The sequence below is a fragment of the Peromyscus leucopus genome, chromosome 23, assembly GCF_004664715.2.
Source record: "Peromyscus leucopus breed LL Stock chromosome 23, UCI_PerLeu_2.1, whole genome shotgun sequence".
Lineage (NCBI taxonomy): Eukaryota > Metazoa > Chordata > Mammalia > Rodentia > Cricetidae > Peromyscus > Peromyscus leucopus.
In genome coordinates, this window is record NC_051082.1 from 39,782,844 (window position 1) to 39,799,768 (window position 16,925).

Consider the following 16,925-nt stretch of genomic DNA (forward strand, 5'->3'; position numbering starts at 1 on the left):
GACTTTGTTTTTAGTTTAGGCTCCAGAGATCGAACTCAGGCCCTAAGTTTGCAGGAAAGCACTATACCAGCCCTCCTTAACAAAAATCTGCATTTGTATGTGTGTATGATATGCATGCATGCACATGAGTGTTGAGGACACACGTAGGTATGGGTACATGTGTGTGGATATGGAGAGTTGAGTCGACACTGGGTCTTCTCAATTTCTCTCCACTTTATTGAGGCAGGCAGGGTCTCTTGCTGAACACAGAGCTTTGCCAAGTGGTTGGTGTAGCCCTAGGATCCCCTATTACTTGCCTCCCAAGTGCTGAGAATACAGGCAGTAGCTGTGTCTTCCCAGTTTTCATAGGAGTTCTCGGGATCCAACTCCACTCCTCACATTTGCATGGCATGTAGTTTACCCACTAAGCTGTCTCTCTAGCCCCTTAAAAATATTTAATAAAGTGACAACCCTGACATTAAATTTCTTCTATTCCCAAATATTTTACTCACTTCCAAACAGTAGTCAAGGAAAAATCCAAAAGGCCCAGTGAAGCCTAGGCCACAGCATTAGTCCAGTGCCCACCACCACAGTGATGTCTTCTCTCCACATAGTCCAGGCTTCTCCAGTCTTGTTTAATTTTGTAAAAATACGCAGGAGATTCCTCCTGCCGAGGAAACTGCCACAGCTTCCTGCGTGGCTGGCTCCTTGGCTTAAGGTCAGCATCAGCGCACTCTGTGGCCTTCTGGCAGCTTGTTTTTTGACAGTCCCTTCCCACAGACAGAACAGTGGTGTGGTGCTGCAGGCCTGCCTTGCCTTGCTGTTGACTTGTCCATGTTCTTCCTCTACAGGTCAGCTTCTCAGGGACCTAGCCATAACTGGCCTTGGTGCTGCCACAGGACCAAGCACACAGCACCTCCGGGCAAACTGAATTAGGTTCAACAGGCTGCCACAGAACAAACAATGTCCTTGTCATGTGCAAGGGCCTGCTGTTAGGCACGAGAAATAAGATGTGAATATGTCTTAAGCCCTGTGCATAGTGCAGCCTAGCAGGAAAGCTGGCCAGTAAGCCACTACAGACTCCCATGCTGTGCCATAAAACGAGGAAAGGGTGGGCAAGATGAGGGGTGTTTGTAGACTTGAGTGACGCCAGGTGTCAGACACAGCCTGGTAAACTCCCACCTCAGAAATTCTGTGCCACGACAAGCAGCCAGGCAGAAAGCAGAGCAAGGAGCTGGGGGGAGGAAGCACACCTGAGGCTCCCGTGACAGAACTTCTTGGGAGTTCATGGGTGCAGAGAAGTGCCCCAGAGTCTTAGTGTGTGACTTTGAGTTTGTTCATGGGCTTGGATGAAGTTGAAAGGTGGTTTGTTCTGATGTCTGTAATTGTCTTTACTCCAGACTGTTGGAGGTGTGTGTGTACATATGGGTGTGTTCACCAGTGTGTGCTTGTGTGGAGGTCAAAGGTCAATAGATGTCTTCCTCAGACACTCTTCATCTTTCTCTTTGAGACTCAGTGAACCTAGAGCTCATTGTCTCCACTACACCAACTAGTCAGCAAGCTCCCCAGTGCTGGGCTCCCAAGTGTGGTGCTAGCACATCCAGCTTTTTCAAGCACATGTGCTGGAACTGTTCAACAGAGCTGGGAACTCAAGTCCTCGTGCTTGCCCACTGTGCTACCTCCCCAGCCACCAGTCCCCACCCCCCTTTTGAGAAGTTACTACTGCTCTGTAGCCCAGGCTTGCCTCAGTCTCCTTGTGTGCTCTGGTTAGAGGCATGTACCACCATGCTAGCCTGACCCAGTTACTAGTGTTAACTCGAGTTAACTAGTTAACTAAGTTACTGGAGTCTGCCATCAGTGTTGCTTGTGCTCAGGAACTACAGCAGCTGGAGACTGAAAGTGCCCCTGTTGGAGTTCTTCTGATGAAGGCACAGGCTCAGTGAGCTCAGCTCCCAGAGGCAGCATGGCTAATAGCAAGTCAGGCCTCCCAATCTCTGCCTGGCCTGAGCTCTCCAGGGAAACATCTGTGAGGGTATGTAGCTATGTGAAAGGAGATTTCATGAGAGGAGTTGGCACCATGATTATGGAGGCTGAGCAGTTCAGTGATCTGCCAGCTTGGAGAGCTGAGGAAGCCAGGGTAAAATCCAGGCAGAGTCCTAAAGCCTAGGAACGTAGGGAGCTGGCAGTGGGGGCCCTGTCTGAGAGAAGACCAGTAAGTTGTCCTGGCTGAAGCAACAAGACAGGGAGAGGGCAGGTCCCTCCCTCCTGGGCCTTTTCTCTGTCCGGGCTGTTAGGAGCAGGGAGGTGCTCACCAGTCCTGGGAAGGGCTGTTCTTTACTGAGCCTCGGAACCAGTGTCCTTGGAAATACCCAGGAACAGTGGTTTATCTGGTCACCTCAGGCACAGAAGGCTTGCTGACAGGCAGACCTAGTCAGGGATCTAGACCTCCTCACTACAGCCTGCTCCACTAGGAGCAGACCCATCTTACACTTAATCAGGGACACTTGCCTCATCTCTGCCTTTCTTTCCTTCATAGACTCAAGTGCATCTGTGTCATCCGGGAATGCCTGTCTTTGTCTTCAGCCTCAACCCGCTGAGTCTAGAGATAGCAGCACCCAGTTCCCCCATGTCCCCCTCCGACCCCAGGTCCACTCAGGACTCCCTGGTGCCGTTAGCGCTGTCAGCAAGCATTGCTGACAGGAAGCCTCCCTGCCCTCCCTGGACCAGCTGTACTTGAGGAAGTTTGTGCCGCATGCCTGCTCTGGACTTACAAATACAAACACTACCTTTGTCTTATCAAAGCCCACAAATATTTACAGTTTTGAAACTTTGTTTTGTTCTTGAGCTAGAAAATACACACTGTAACCTTCATACTAGGGGTAAAGTGATTACACATCAAATGTAGGAAGGTCTTAATGACTACATACGTGTGTGTGTGTGTGTGTGTGTGTGTGTGTGTGTGTGTGTGTGTGTGTGTGTTATGTGTGTGTGTGCAGGTGTATGGAGATGGGTGAGGATGTGTCCTGCCTTATTCACTTGAAACCTGAGCCAGGCTAGCTCCCTGCCTTACTTTTACCACAATCAAAAGCTGAGTTATGAATCTGGGGAGATGCCACAGGCGAAAGTGCTTGCTGTGCAAGAATTGACACCCAAATTCAAAATACCCAGTGTCCACATGAAGCTATGTGCAGTGTCATGCATCTGTAGTCTCAGCTTTGACAGGAGATAGGCCAACCTGGGAGCCTGCTGGCAGCCAGTCTGACCAAAACTGTGAACGCCAGATTCAGTGAGAAACCCTGTCTCAAAAAATAAGGGGGAGTGGCTGGAGAGGTAGTTAAGTGGTTAAGAGTGCTAGATGCTCTTGCAGAGGACCTGGGTTCAGTTCCCAGTGCCCACATGGCAGCTCACAATCAGGAATCCAACATCCTCTTCTTGCACACATGTGCATATACATACATGGACACACAAAACTCTTACACACATAAAATGAAAATAAAGAAATCTTTAAAAATTAAATTGTAGTCCAGGCACCTGAGAAGCAGAGGCACTCTGTAAGTCCAAGGTCAGCCTGGTCTAGGAGTCCAGGACAGCTAGGGCCATATAGTGAGACTCTGTCTCAAAAAAATAAATAAGTAAATAAAATAAGGTCTCTGAAGCCATTGAGGAAGACATCTGATGTTGGCCTCTGGTCTCCACACACACACACATGCACAGGTAAATGAACCCCCACACAGCCTTACACACATAAATGCACTTCAGACACTACAAGCCTAAGTTTCCCCTAAAAGACAAATCATGGCTGGTAGTGGTGGTATTACGACTTCTGTTATTATTTCATCTGTCTGGTGCTATCGTCTGAAGGTGGCCCCCAGATTCATGTACTAAAATTCTACCACAAGGTAGTGGTATTGAGAGACATGAGGCCTTTGGTGATAATAATCAGGTCACTAGCACAAAGTCCTCCTGAATGGGATCAGTAGCCCTTAAAGGGGGGTTCCAGAGAGCTTCCACCCCTCTACCCTATGAGGAAACAGAAGGCCTCATCTGTGAGCCAGAAAGTGTCCCTGACCGCTGAGTGGCTCAGCTGGTGCTTGGTCTAAAATTCCCTCTCCCAGAACTGAGAACTACATTTCTGCTCTCTCCAAACCACCCAGCCTGCTGTATTTTATTGTAGCTCAAAGAGAGAAGGCATTTGGAACCCTGAAAAGTCATCATGAAGCTGGCGCTTCTACAGAGATGCCCTTCCCTCCCTCCCAGGAAGACCCATCTAAGCAGCAGAACGTTTCTCAGTAGACTGGGCTCCAGGTTCCTTAGTGCCCTTACAGAAGGGTCGGTGTTTATTAGCCGGAAAAGCAACTGTATACTTTGAGAAAGAGTGAGACAGAGGTGGGAAATGGCCAGTTCTTTGCAGCTCTGTACTCACGTCAGTAAGCCAAGCTGGTGGCCTTTTGGTTGAACTCTTCTGTCAGTTGGCTCTTTTCTTTTGTTGTCGACACATGGAAAGGATATATTTACCAAAAAGAATTTAAGCCTGGTGGTGGTGGTGGCACACGCCCTTAATCCAGCACTTGGGAAGCAGAGACAGGCGGATTTCTGTGAGTTGGAGGATAGCCTGATCTACAAAGTAAGTTCCAGGACAGTCAGGACTGTTACACAGAGAAACCCTGTCTCGGAGTAGGGGGTGTGTGTGTATGAAAAACAACAGCAACAATAAAAAGAATTTAAAGATAACTATACAGCCTTTTTTTTTTTTTTTTTTTTTTTTTTTAAACCTCTTTGAGGAGTGCTCTTGTGGTGGACCTCCCTCTGGAAACTGGTTAATGATATTTTGTTTGTCTGCTGTTGACCAATAATGGTGTAATGCACATCTATTAATATAAATAATGGAGAATAACCTTAGTGTGGTAGTGCACTCCTAGGATCTCAGCACCAGCCTAAGCTACATGATGGCTGTCTCAAGAGTGACAGCTTTGGGCATTCCTCTCTGTACCCTGTGAGACAGAAGGGTGGTCGCTCTTGTTTTACAAGTGATGACCCTAGGAACCTTTCATTCTTCCTCCCACAGGGGCATCTGCTGTGTGTGTCAGGCCAAGAGACACGGATCGGAACATGGCAAACAATCCTGCCCTCCTGGGGCTGACATTCCAGTGAGGGAATAGGGGAGAGATAGTAAGCAAGATAAATGAGTGATCTAATGTGTGTTAGCTAAAGAGAAAAACAAAGGGTGTGAAAGATGGACAATGGGCTCTCACATTGTCCTTCAGGGACAACCAGTGCAAAGGCCCCAGCAGAAACAAGGAGCCCTTTGAGGCTGGGATAGAGCAGGCCACAGAGATACAAGAGGAAGAAGTGGGGTCAGAAGTCAGGCTGGCCCATGCAGGTCTCCAAGGTGTTTGTAAGGACCTCAGCTTTCTCTCTGAATCCAGTGGCGGCCCCTGTAGGGATTTGAACAAATGAGTGATCTAAACTGACTTGGTTTAATTAGCTAACTGGCCGCTGGTTTTGAGAGTAGACCAATGGGATAATTGTAGATACAAGGACGCCAGTCAGAAGACCTGCAGCCATCCAGCTAAGACTGTAATGGTAGTAAAGGGACAACGTTTGCTGACAGCTGGATACAGGACATGGGGACATGTTACTCCCACCTGTCACCACTGAAGTTCTCTAAGTACATATAGTCTCTTTATACCAACTTGCATGGGGCCTAACTTGAGTGCTAGGAACTCTCTTGGGCCTGTGCTCGGTACAGTCTTTGGGGAATAGCAGGTCTCTTGGCAGCTGTTTTTAGCAATCTACAGAGAGCCCTGGAGTGATTTTTACAAATGCATACTGATGGCAGGGACCTAGACTTTCAGATGTAGCCCAGCCTGAGCCTTCCATGGACTGAGGTGTGTAGAAAATTGGAAACTGTGGTAAAGATGGGAGGAGGAGCTGAGGAGGAAGAAAATGCATCAGCAGATTCCTGAAACAGATGTTGGAACTGCAGGGACAACTCTGTCCTTTCATAAGTGCTAATTGGGTGCAGCTTAAGATTTTTGTTCTCAGCTATCTAGACTGGTACCATCCAGTCCATGGAAGACAGGTGCAAGTCATCTTAGGCAAGTCCTAAGGTGAAGGAAACAGCCATAAAAATACCAAAGTAGATGGGGGAGGGTAGTGTGAGGCCCTGTCTGCCTAAACTGGCCTTGAACTCGAGATCCTGTTGTTTCAGGCTCTGGAGTGCTGGGGTAGAAGGTGGGCTCCAACAGTCCTGTTCATCTAATTATGTACAGTGGCTCCTCATGGCCAAAGTGGTGTTACGTTCCCCCAAGTTTTTTCCTAGGAGCCAAGTGACCACACTCTCCCAAGTCTGTTTATGTCTGAAACCTGCCACTTAACTTGAAATGCTCAGTGTGACAGTGCAGCAAGAGGCCACTTAGTGCTGATCCTGAATTTACTGACATGCCAAAGTACGTTTTTGCTGATGTTTATGTTACCATTGAGTTTATTTTCTCTGATGATCTTTTTATCTTCTGTCAGTTTTTCTCTAGTTTGTTGGGTCTTATGAGATTGTTTGTCACAGAGCTGGGCCTGGAACTTGGGGCTTCACAGTGCCTGGCTGTGCTTCACCCACCTTCCCCACTCATGCTAGGTAGTTCTAGAGGCGAGGAACAGGAGCCGGGAGCAAGCCATTTTCCCTTACACTTTATTTTAATGTGTCAGTGTTTCACATAAATTCAGTAATGTTAGCTTGCCCATCAAATTCAAGGCTCTCCTGAACTCAGGCTGAGTGGGTTTTTTTTGTTTTGTTTTGTTTTGTTTTTTTGGTTTTTCAAGACAGGGTTTCTCTGTGTAGCTTTGCGCCTTTCCTGGGACTCACTTGGTAGCCCAGGCTGGCCTTGAACTCACAGAGATCCGCCTGGCTCTGCCTCCCGAGTGCTGGGATTAAAGGCGTGCACCACCACTGCCCGGCATTTTTTTTTTAAAAATATTTTAAACATTTATTGCACGTGTAGAGGTCAGTCCGCAGTTGAACTCAGGCGGTCAGGCTTGGCAGGAGGTGCCTTTACTGGCTGAGCCATCTTTCCATACTATGCGTATAGTGTGTGTGTGTGTGTGTGTGTGTGTGTGTGTGTGTGTGTGTGTGTGTGTAGGTGCCTGCAGAGGCCAGAAGAAGGAGTTGGATCCCCGGAACTAGAGTTATAGGTGGTATTGAGCCCCCATATGGGTGTGGAGAACCAAACCAAACTGTGGTTCTCTGCAGTCTCAGCAAGCACTCCTAACCACTGAGCCATTTTTCTAACTCCTTATGAATAAATTTTGACCCAGAAATTTCATAATTCATCTAGCTGAAATTTCTCACAAGGAAATATAGTCAGTTATATGCCAGTACGTACAATTGGGGATTCCTGGATGACTTTTTTCTATTCTTCATTAGCTGGAAGTGATCCTGGATTGTTTGATTAATTGTATGTTTATTTTTGAGACAAGGTCTCCTGTATCCTAGGCTAGCCTCAAACTCACTGTGCCAAGGATAACCCTGAACTCCTGATCCTTCTGCCTATACATCCTCACAGCCTGCTATCGTTCTTCCCAAAAACCTACCCCTAAACCTACTGGGTTCACACAGTGTGCACCAGCAAGGGCCAGCACCTGTGGTGCTTGACAGACGAACGTCTTACACAACTCAGCCTGGAGAGACAGAGAGAGAGAGAAACTTGAATATGTTCACTCTGGTTTTGTGCTTCTGATTATACATGGCTATTTTACTTTGAACAAAAATCCTATGAAGCACCTTCTTGTGTACAATTTATTCCAATATTTACTATTCCGTGCTATTTCCTTCCTTTAAAATACCATGGAGATTATTTCACAGTCTTGACTCAGAAAACATGGAATGAGCACATCGGACTGGAGCGGTTGGGGTGTTTGTTTACTCTTGCTTGTCAGGGCTAAGCACATTAACAGGAAAGCCTCCTTTCCCCTTGGTGTTTGTCTTTATAACATTTGGTGAAATGTTTAGAAGATTGCAGGGTTTCTGGTCTGACACCTGGGAGACCAGGCGAGGAGGGACTTGGCTGTGAGTGGCCACAGGTGGTGGTTTTCGGAAGCCTCTACATGCTGGAACTTAAGCTCTCACCCAGCTTTTCACGCACCTCATTGGGAGACCTGAGGAATCCTGGGCGGGTGGTGACATCCTCTTTTCTTTCTCCCTTTCTTTGACTTTCAGAAAACCCTCTTCTAGGCAGTTGAAGGTCAATGGTGATGCCCTATTTCTCTGCATATCCTAAACCCAGGAGGTTTTTATGTCTGTTTAGGGGGTTAGTGGTTGTTTTTGAGGGTCTCGTATATTCCAGTCTGGCATCCACTTTGTTCTGTAGCCTGGTCTTCCTGCCTCCACCTCTCCAGTGTGAGGTTCACAGGCATGTGCCACCTCACCCAACAAAGTGCAGTTTGGCCTCGGGGTCCATCTGTTTTCTGAAAATTTTGCTTGGAATTTCCCACTGACCCACGAATTTAAGTTGCCAAAACCTCACCCACACATTACCCCTCTGCTTCCTGGCTTGCTCTGTGTTCTTTTAGTGGTGTGCCCCTTTTCTTTGTTTGGCTTCCATTTGAAGCAATTGACCACTCTGTGGCTGCCCTGTCGTCTCTTTCCTCTTGCAAGACCTAGAGGTCTTCTTGCATAGATCTGGAGGCGGAGTTAGGCTTCATGTCTCTGTTCCAAAACTTTTGTTTGTCCCCATTTCATACCAAAGAAGTTCCAGATTTCTTAGCTCTCCCATGTCTGTCTGTAAACCACGCCTCCCACCATCAGTGACATTTCTGGCTACCCCTCCATTGTTCTGACCTTCCTTTGTAGCATTATCTCTAGACTCCATCTGATGTCCCTGCTCTGTCCTGCTCTGAAAATCTTTGAATGCACCCTGGGAGCAGGAGCCACATTCTAGCCTCTTGGATCTTTTCCCATTGCCTGGCACTGTTCTTAGCCTCAGGCTGCTGGTAGAACTCAGTGGGTGGCTTTCCTAGCAGAATAATGTGCTTGTGTGTCCCAGAGAGAGGCAGCGGACAGAGCCACCAGGGGTGCCATCCACCTTCTCCTTGTAACTGGGTGGCTGGGAGTGCCCTGGCTGCCTTTACTTTTCTTTCTGTCTCTCTGGCCTTTAAATGTGAACATCCCTGGTTCTGGTTCCAGAGAGAAACTGAGAGGCGCTGTCTCTGCCTGCCGGATTCATCAACTTACAGAAATGCATCCTGTTTACATTTCTGGCAGCCTCCGTTGATTTGGATGGTGGCCAACAGCTAGCCACTCAGCCCTTGTGGGTTTTAACCAACAGTGTTCTCAGTGCACATGCGCTGTGAAAGCATATCCAAACCCAACATGTCCTCTGTGCACCATCATTACCAAGTCTCCTTGCTGGCCTCTGATGTCCAACAAGGCTTTAGTGTGTTTTCTGGGAAGACTTCAGTCAGGATTCATGGCTCTAAAGAGACTGGGTGACCAGAGACTAACCTAGAATCTATTGGAAATGAGACCAGGGTTTTCAAGTTTGGGTCCTCATCTAAAGAGAGTAAAGCCAAAACACCCCAAAATCCATATCTCCAGCAGACAGGGGCCCTGTTTTCAACTGAACATTTAAATGGCTCAATTTATAAGTTGTCTTAAAGATACCCTTTGAACAGTTTAAAGTGCTCCGTTGTTCTGGGATGAAGTCATCAAACTGCTTACGACCTTATTTATGTTTTCACAACTGACTGAAATGTACGGTTGTCAACAGATTCAATGTGCAGTAACAATCCCTGGGAACTCTAGTCTGTTGACTTCTGCCTTCTTTCTTTTTTCCTTCGTTAGGTGTATTGGGGTTTGGTGGTTTTCTTTGCTTTCTCATTTAGGAAATTGATCTTTTACTTTAAAAGAGGGTAGGATACATTGTCATAGTGTTATGCTGTGCAGCTCCCACCCCCACATCCGTGCGCCTCATTGGGCTTTTGGAAGCTAGAATCTTGCTTTGTAGCCCAGGTTGGCCTTAACTCGATCTTCCTGCCTCTGCCTTCCAAATTATGGGATTACAAACTCATACCACCACACCCAAGCTAGTATCTTACTCTAAGGTACCAGTAACTCTCAGTTCTTTTTTTTTAATTGTGTGTGTGCACTCTCACTTACTCAAATGCTTCACCAGAGCACACTCGTGGCAGTCACAGGACAACTTGCAGGAGTCACTTCTCTCTTCTACCTTGTGAATCCAGGGATCCACCTCAGGTCTTCAAGTTTGGTGGCAAGTACCCTTACCAGCTGGGCCATCTCATAGGCTCTGGAAGCACATTTTAAGCCCACTCGTGTCCCTGTCAGCACTGAGGAAGGCCTGGCTCCTGGTGCTAGCAACAGTCTTAGTAAGTGATCTGTAGAGATGTGAGGGCACACTTTGCTTCTGTTACATAAAAATGATTGTTCTTGAGGATTATCCATCTCGTCTGTGTTTGTGAATTTGTTTCTTGAGACAGGATTTAACCCCTAAGTTGCCTAGGCTATCCTTGAACTTGATCTTCTTGCCTCAGCCTCCCAAGTGCTAACTAACAAGTGTCTGCCATTACAACCTGACTTGGGTTGTAGATTTCATTGAGTAAAGTCACACTCCTTATGAAGCTAAATTCCTTATTATATGAAAATAACACCTGAAAAAATGCCTTGTAACAGATACCAGAGGTAGAGGCAAGAGGATCTCTGAGAGTTCAAGTCTGTCTTGGCTGTCACAAGACCCTGTCTCAGAAAACAAAACAACAAGGCCAGATACCACAGAGTAGCACAGTAGGGCTGCCTCGTCCAGCCCATGTGGAAGCTGAAATCCTGTCCCAGCTCTTGGCCAGGCTCAGGCTGCCACTGCCTAGCAGGACAGGGTCCTCCTTCTGGTTTCAACAAATGGGACTCTGTGCATACTTAGGTTAAGTTTTGTTGTACATAATGTACAGAGTAGGAATGATCTCTTTTTCATTCACAACCTTTAGAATTTTGTCTTTGGGGGAAGGCAGAGACAAGACAGTGTAGTATGAGAAAGCAGTAGGTGGGAAGGCCCCAAAGGCAGCAGTCAGCCAAGGGCAGTGAGGCAGGAGAATGGAGGGCTTGGTCAGACACTGGCCCCAAGTGAGTCCCCGTGGTCACACTCACTATCTGCTGAAGATCCAGCTCCGAACCACAGGAGCCTTGCCTTTTCCTGCTCCTTCCTCTGACTTCTCTAGTGCCCGGCCCCTACTCCATCATTGGAACATAAACTGCTCTGGTTGCTAGTGAACTTTCTGAAGCCTTTTTATCTGAAATAATGATAGGTTTGCAGGAGGTTGCCAAGCTAGTCTGAGCAGTGTCAGCCAGCATTCTCCACTGTTGTGACACACATAATTATAGTACAATAGCAGAAGCAGGAAATGGACATGGGTACGGTGTGCATAGCCGTCACAGTCAGGATCACAAAGTCAGGATCCTGCGCTGTCCCTTGTCGTCATCCTCCTCTCCTCCCATCACCAACCTCCACAACCACCATATGCTGTCCAGTTTTACATTATCATTTCAAGAACATCATACAGGGGGTTGAAGAGGGGGAAGAAAATAGCATATAAACTGTTGTGTAACGTGATCTTTTCAGGCTGGCACTCTTCAGTTGGAGTAACATACATGAAATCCTTCCAGGTTGCTCTGGCTGTTGGTTCCTGAGCTAAACTTTTTTACCTCCAGTACCAAGGATGGAACACTGGCCTTCTGCATGCTAAGCAAACACTCAACTCCTGAGCCACACCCTGTCACTGCCCATTCCTTTTTATTACTGAGTAGTTAGTATTCCATGGTGTGAGCATTCCACCATCCATACCATATGCACATTCTTGTGAAGGTTTTTGTGAACAGGTTTTGGTTTCTCTGGGTTGAATGTTTGAGAGGAAGGTCCCTGGGCTGTGTAATACATTTAGTTTTCTGAAATGCTTCTGAATCTCCCAGTACCCTCCCCCTCCCCCAATACTGGATCTTCCCTGTGTGTTAATGGGTGTCCTCAACCAAGGCCTTCCTCTGCTTTCCCAGTCTGTGACCATCGTGGGCATGTGGATGTGGGCCTCCCCTCACCTGTTAATTCCCTGGCTATGCCTGCTCTCTGCTGGAATCCCTTGATTTCCCTCACCCATTTGCTAACTAGGCTAGAAACTTGAGTTTGAGTGTTCTCTCTCTCTCTGTCTCTCTGTCTCTGTCTGTGTGTGTGTGTGTGTGTGTGTGTGTGTGTGTGTGTGATGTACATGTGTGAGGGTTAAAAGACAACTTGAGGGAATTGATTCTTTCCATCGTGTGGGTCTAGAGGATTGAACTCGGGTTGTCAGGTTTGGCACTAAGCATCTTTACCAGCTGAGCTATCTCACCACCCCAGGTTTGAGTGTTCTTTATAAATTAATTCTAAGCACAACTCCATTGTCAGCTGTGTGTTTGTCAGTGTTTTCTCCCATGTTGAGTGGATGATGTGAGTGTGATCACCCCAACTCCAAGGGGGCAACCCCTCTGCCAGGTATTTCTGTCAGTTAGACTGCAGGGAAGACTGACGTGTCACCACAGTGCCTCAGTGGATTGAGGCAAGAGTGAAAGGCTGCAGTTGAACTATAAAGGCTGCCTTTGATTAGGGGGGTGTATTTTAGAATAAGGGACAACTAAAACCATGGAGCCATGTACTTTACACGGGCAAATTAGGCAGGATATATATTATATCACAATAAGGTTGTTATTTATTTTTTTTAAAAGGGTGAGTATGTGGGATAGGGTAGTGCACACCTATCATCCCAGCACTTGGGATATAGAGGTAAGAGGATTAAGAGTTCAAGGCCAGCTTTGGCTACACAGCTCAAAGCCAGTCTGTACTGCATGAGTCCTGTCCTCATAGATAGATAGATAGATAGATAGATAGATAGATAGATAGATAGATAGATAGATAGATGATAGATAAATGGGTAGATATGGGGAGTTGGCTTGGTGGGTAAAAGCTCTTGTGCTTGTGTGAAGATCTAAGTTCGAATCCCCTGCACCTACATAAAGACTGGGCATGATCATGTGGACCTGTTAGGATGGAGATAGGAGGATTCTGGGGCTTACTGACTGCTAGCCTTCCTCCAGGTTTATTTCAATAAAGGAATAAGGTGGAGAACAACAGAGCAGGATGCCAGATATCCCCGTCTGGCCCCCACATGCGAGCACAGCCGTGTGCACCCACATGCGCACACACATACACCACACACATAAAACAATAAAAAAGGACAAAATACCACATGGGAAGTCGTGGAGCTGGTGATATGTAGACTGGCAGGCAGCAAGGCAGACAGACGGCCCTGAACTGGGAGGTCTTTCCTGCCATTGCCTTCTTGATGTCTGCTCTCCTCTGCACAGTACTAACTATTCAGAGAGAACTGAGTACCTTCAGGCGCTCACTGCAGACCTCACAGGCTCTGCCTGGCCAATCTTGAAGCAGTGATCTGAGAGGGTGACCAGGAGCCTCCACTGCCATGGAGTTTTTCCAGGCCAGGCGTCCCCTAGCACTGTTTTATTTAGGTTCCTTCTCCATCCCCTTGACCCTGTCTGCAGGGGGAGGAAAGGGCAGAGAAGCACTTGCTGTATTTTTAACACTGAGGAAACAAGCGAAAGCAGTTTCTGCCAGCAGCAGTGGAGCAGTACATCTGGGGCTTCAGCTCGTGTCAGCTCAGTCTTCTCTTGTCTCAGGGTTGCTCACTGCCTTGTGTGCACGACTTCCTGCCTGTTTTGAGTTGGGACAAGCAGTTGTATCTTGGTAGGAGTTGACAGTCCTAGGACAGGGTGGCTAAATGTGCACTCCCCATGCAGCAGCCCTATCCCAGTGTCTTCCCAGAAGGAAAGGAGACACTGCACATGAACCTCTCCACTGCTTTGGTAAAACACCGACCAAAAGCAATCTGGGGAAGAAGGGGTTTATTTCATCCTACACAGGGTCACAGTTCATCATCGAGCAAGTCAGAGCAGGAACTTGAAGCAGAAACTACGAAGGAACATGGCTTGCTGATTCCCTCTCTGGCTTATTCAGCTAGCTTTCTCATACAGCCCAGGACCACCTGCCCAGGGTGGTGCTGCCCACAGTGGGCTGGGCCCTCCTGCATTGATGAATAGTCAAGACAGTCCCCACAGACCACTTGGATCAGGCAGTTCCCCAGTTGAGGCTTTCCTCCCAGATGACTAGATGTGGTCCTGGGAACCGAGACACTCATGCCCAGACAAATGAGGAGCCAGTGCTAAAGATCTCCACAGTGGGCTCAGAGCACACAAGTAAACTTCCTTTCCCTTCTCACCTCCTTCCAGGGCTCAAGGGTGCTTGTGGACGCGCGTGACAAGCTCGGCATTCCCTGGCAGCACTCTGAGAATGAGAAGCACGGGATGTTTCTGATGGCCTTCGAGAACAAGGCAGGGCTGCCTGTGGAGCCTGCCACCTTCCAGCTCTACGTGCCAGCCCTGAGCGCACTCTGGAGGGACTCCGGGATCAGGGAAGCCTTCAGCCGCAGGAGCGAATTCCAGCTGGTGAGGGAGCCTTCAGCCTCTATGTGACAATTCTGCCCCCTAGAATTTCCTTTCAAACCCAGCCCTGTCATCCCCATACTCACTCAGGATTCTGGGGCAAGAGGATTTCGAACTCGAGGACAGCCTAGGTTTTGTAAAGAGACCATCAAATAGGGGAAATGTATTAACAGGAGTGAGCTAGAACTTGCTACAAACCCTAATATTAAGTAAAACACATAGCAGAGGCCTGGCCATCTCACTGCTTCCAGGGAGAGCACACTTCTCTTGGCACAAAGAGCAAAGGGTTCTTACCATAGTCCAGACTGGCGTTCGAGCTACCTTGCCCACATAGGAAAGCAGTACCCTTAAGCAGCTTTCCCTCCAAGAGGTGGCAGCAGCCACAGGTCTCGGGTGTTCTCTGATGCCCTTTGTAGCTGTGTGACCTCTGCAAGTAGGTCTCTGCAGGTTTGTTCTCTCCACTGAAGGATCTATAAGTCTCGGAAAGGCTAATCGTTGTAGCCATTTCAGCTGCTAAGGACATAGCCTACAGCCAGAAAATGTGGGGTATTTTGCCTGTTTGCTTTGGGGTTTTCTTCTGGCAATCCTGTAAAACTGTCAGTTTTCAAAGAGAAGTGGTGTTCTGTCCAGAAACCAGGAGATGCCTGACTGACTGCTATGGTCACAGTGTGTCAGGACCTCAACATCCTTCTCGTGTCTTTGCCCCAGGTACACAAGATTCTATTCTATCTCCTTTGTTCCTAGCCTTCTTTTGTGTTGTTGCTGTAATAGTTTCTTATTTTTAAACATGATGGTCTTGAGCTTTCAACAGTTTTCAAACTTTGTATCAGGGGTTTCATAGGGCATATTTTCTTTTGTAACTTGCTTTTTTCCCGTTCATATTACTCTCCGTGGTTTCTTTTCACTGCTATCTACTGTTCCATTATGCAGACTCAAAGACTATTGCTTCTCATAGGTGTCTTTCTGTGTCGTTTCTGTGTTTTGTCTCACAGAGACTGCTGTGACCTTCCTTATCTGTCTCCAGGTGTACATGCTCAAGCGTGGCTCTAGGGTGGCAATCTTAGGATGTAATCACCGGGTCACGAGGCATATTTATCTCCAGATAGACACAGTGACTGACGTCAGACTCTTTCCAGAGTAGCAGTTGCACTGGTGTGCTGCTTCTGGCGGTAGAGAGAGATCCCATTGTCCCCACACAGGCTAGTGTTTACTGTTGACAGACCCAGGTTTAGCCCATCTCCTTAGGGTTTAATTGAAGTTGCCTTGAGTTCATGTGTGTTAGATATCTGCTGTGTCTTTGGCCATCTCTTTCTCATTGAGCTGTGTTTCTCGTTTACCTGACAGGTTCTGCTAACAGTCCATTCACACATTACTTTCAGTTCAGTCCCTCTGGTAATGATTCCCACAGCCAAGGCGCAGTAGTCAAAACCAACACCTTCATGTCAGTGCCAAAGCCAGCTCTGGATGCCCATTGTGTGGCACTTTCTGTCCCCTCGGTCTCTTCCATCTTCCCTGTCTATTATGACCTAGACACCTGAAGACCACTGGCCCATTACTTTGTAGAATGTCCCTGTGTGTCCAGTGTCTCCTCATCACTAGAATGAGGTGATGAAGGGTGGGCATGGTAGCACAGTTCTGTCAACCCAGCACTGGCGTGTTGTTGGTTGTTTTTGTTCTTTTTGGGAGGGCTCTCCACCCAGATCCCAAATAAATCATATACAGAGGCTTAGTCTTATTTATGAATACCTGGCCTTAGCTTGGTTTAGTTTCTAGCCGGCTTTCCTTAGCTTAACTTATCCCATCTACCTTTTGCCTCTGGGCTTTTCCCATTCTCTTCCTTCTGTAAATCTTACTCTTACTCCGTGGCTGGCAGTGTAGCTGGGTGGCTGGCCCCTGGACTCCTCCTTCTCTGGCTCCTAGATTCCTCTCTTACCCAGATCTCTCCTTCTATATATTCTCTGCCTGCCAGCCAGCGCTGCCTATTTCTCTCTCCTGCCTCACTATTGGCCGTTCAGCTCTTGATTAGACCATCAGATGTTTCAGACAGGCCCAGTAACACAGCTCCACAGAGTTAAACAAATGCAACATAAGCAACAATAACACACCTTAAAATTATATTCCCCAACACTGGGGAGACTCAGGCAAGAGGATTGTGAGTTTAAGGGCAGCCTGGATTTTTAAAAAGAGGGTGAACCGGGCGGTGGTGGCACACACCTTTAATCCCAGCACTCGGGAGGCAGAGGCAGGCGGATCTCTGTGAGTTCAAGGCCGACCTGACTACAGAGTGAGTTCCAGTAAAGGCAGAAAGCTACACAGAGAAACCCTGTCTCAAAAATAAAATAAAAAGAGGGTGAGGTGGGTGACAGGAGAGGTAGCTCAGCATTTAAGAGTCTTTGCTGAGTAATTG

At 47.5% G+C, this 16,925-nt stretch overlaps 1 protein-coding gene across 1 annotated transcript in view; it reads left to right on the plus strand.

Annotated features, from left to right (window-relative positions):
• Window positions 1–16,925, plus strand: part of Gna12 (G protein subunit alpha 12) — an 89,023-nt gene that overhangs the window by 35,818 nt on the left and 36,280 nt on the right. Inside the window, exon 2 of the mRNA XM_028887411.1 lies at window positions 14,306–14,521. Coding sequence (XP_028743244.1) covers window positions 14,306–14,521 — 216 coding nt within the window. The remainder of the gene's footprint in view (window positions 1–14,305; window positions 14,522–16,925) is intronic.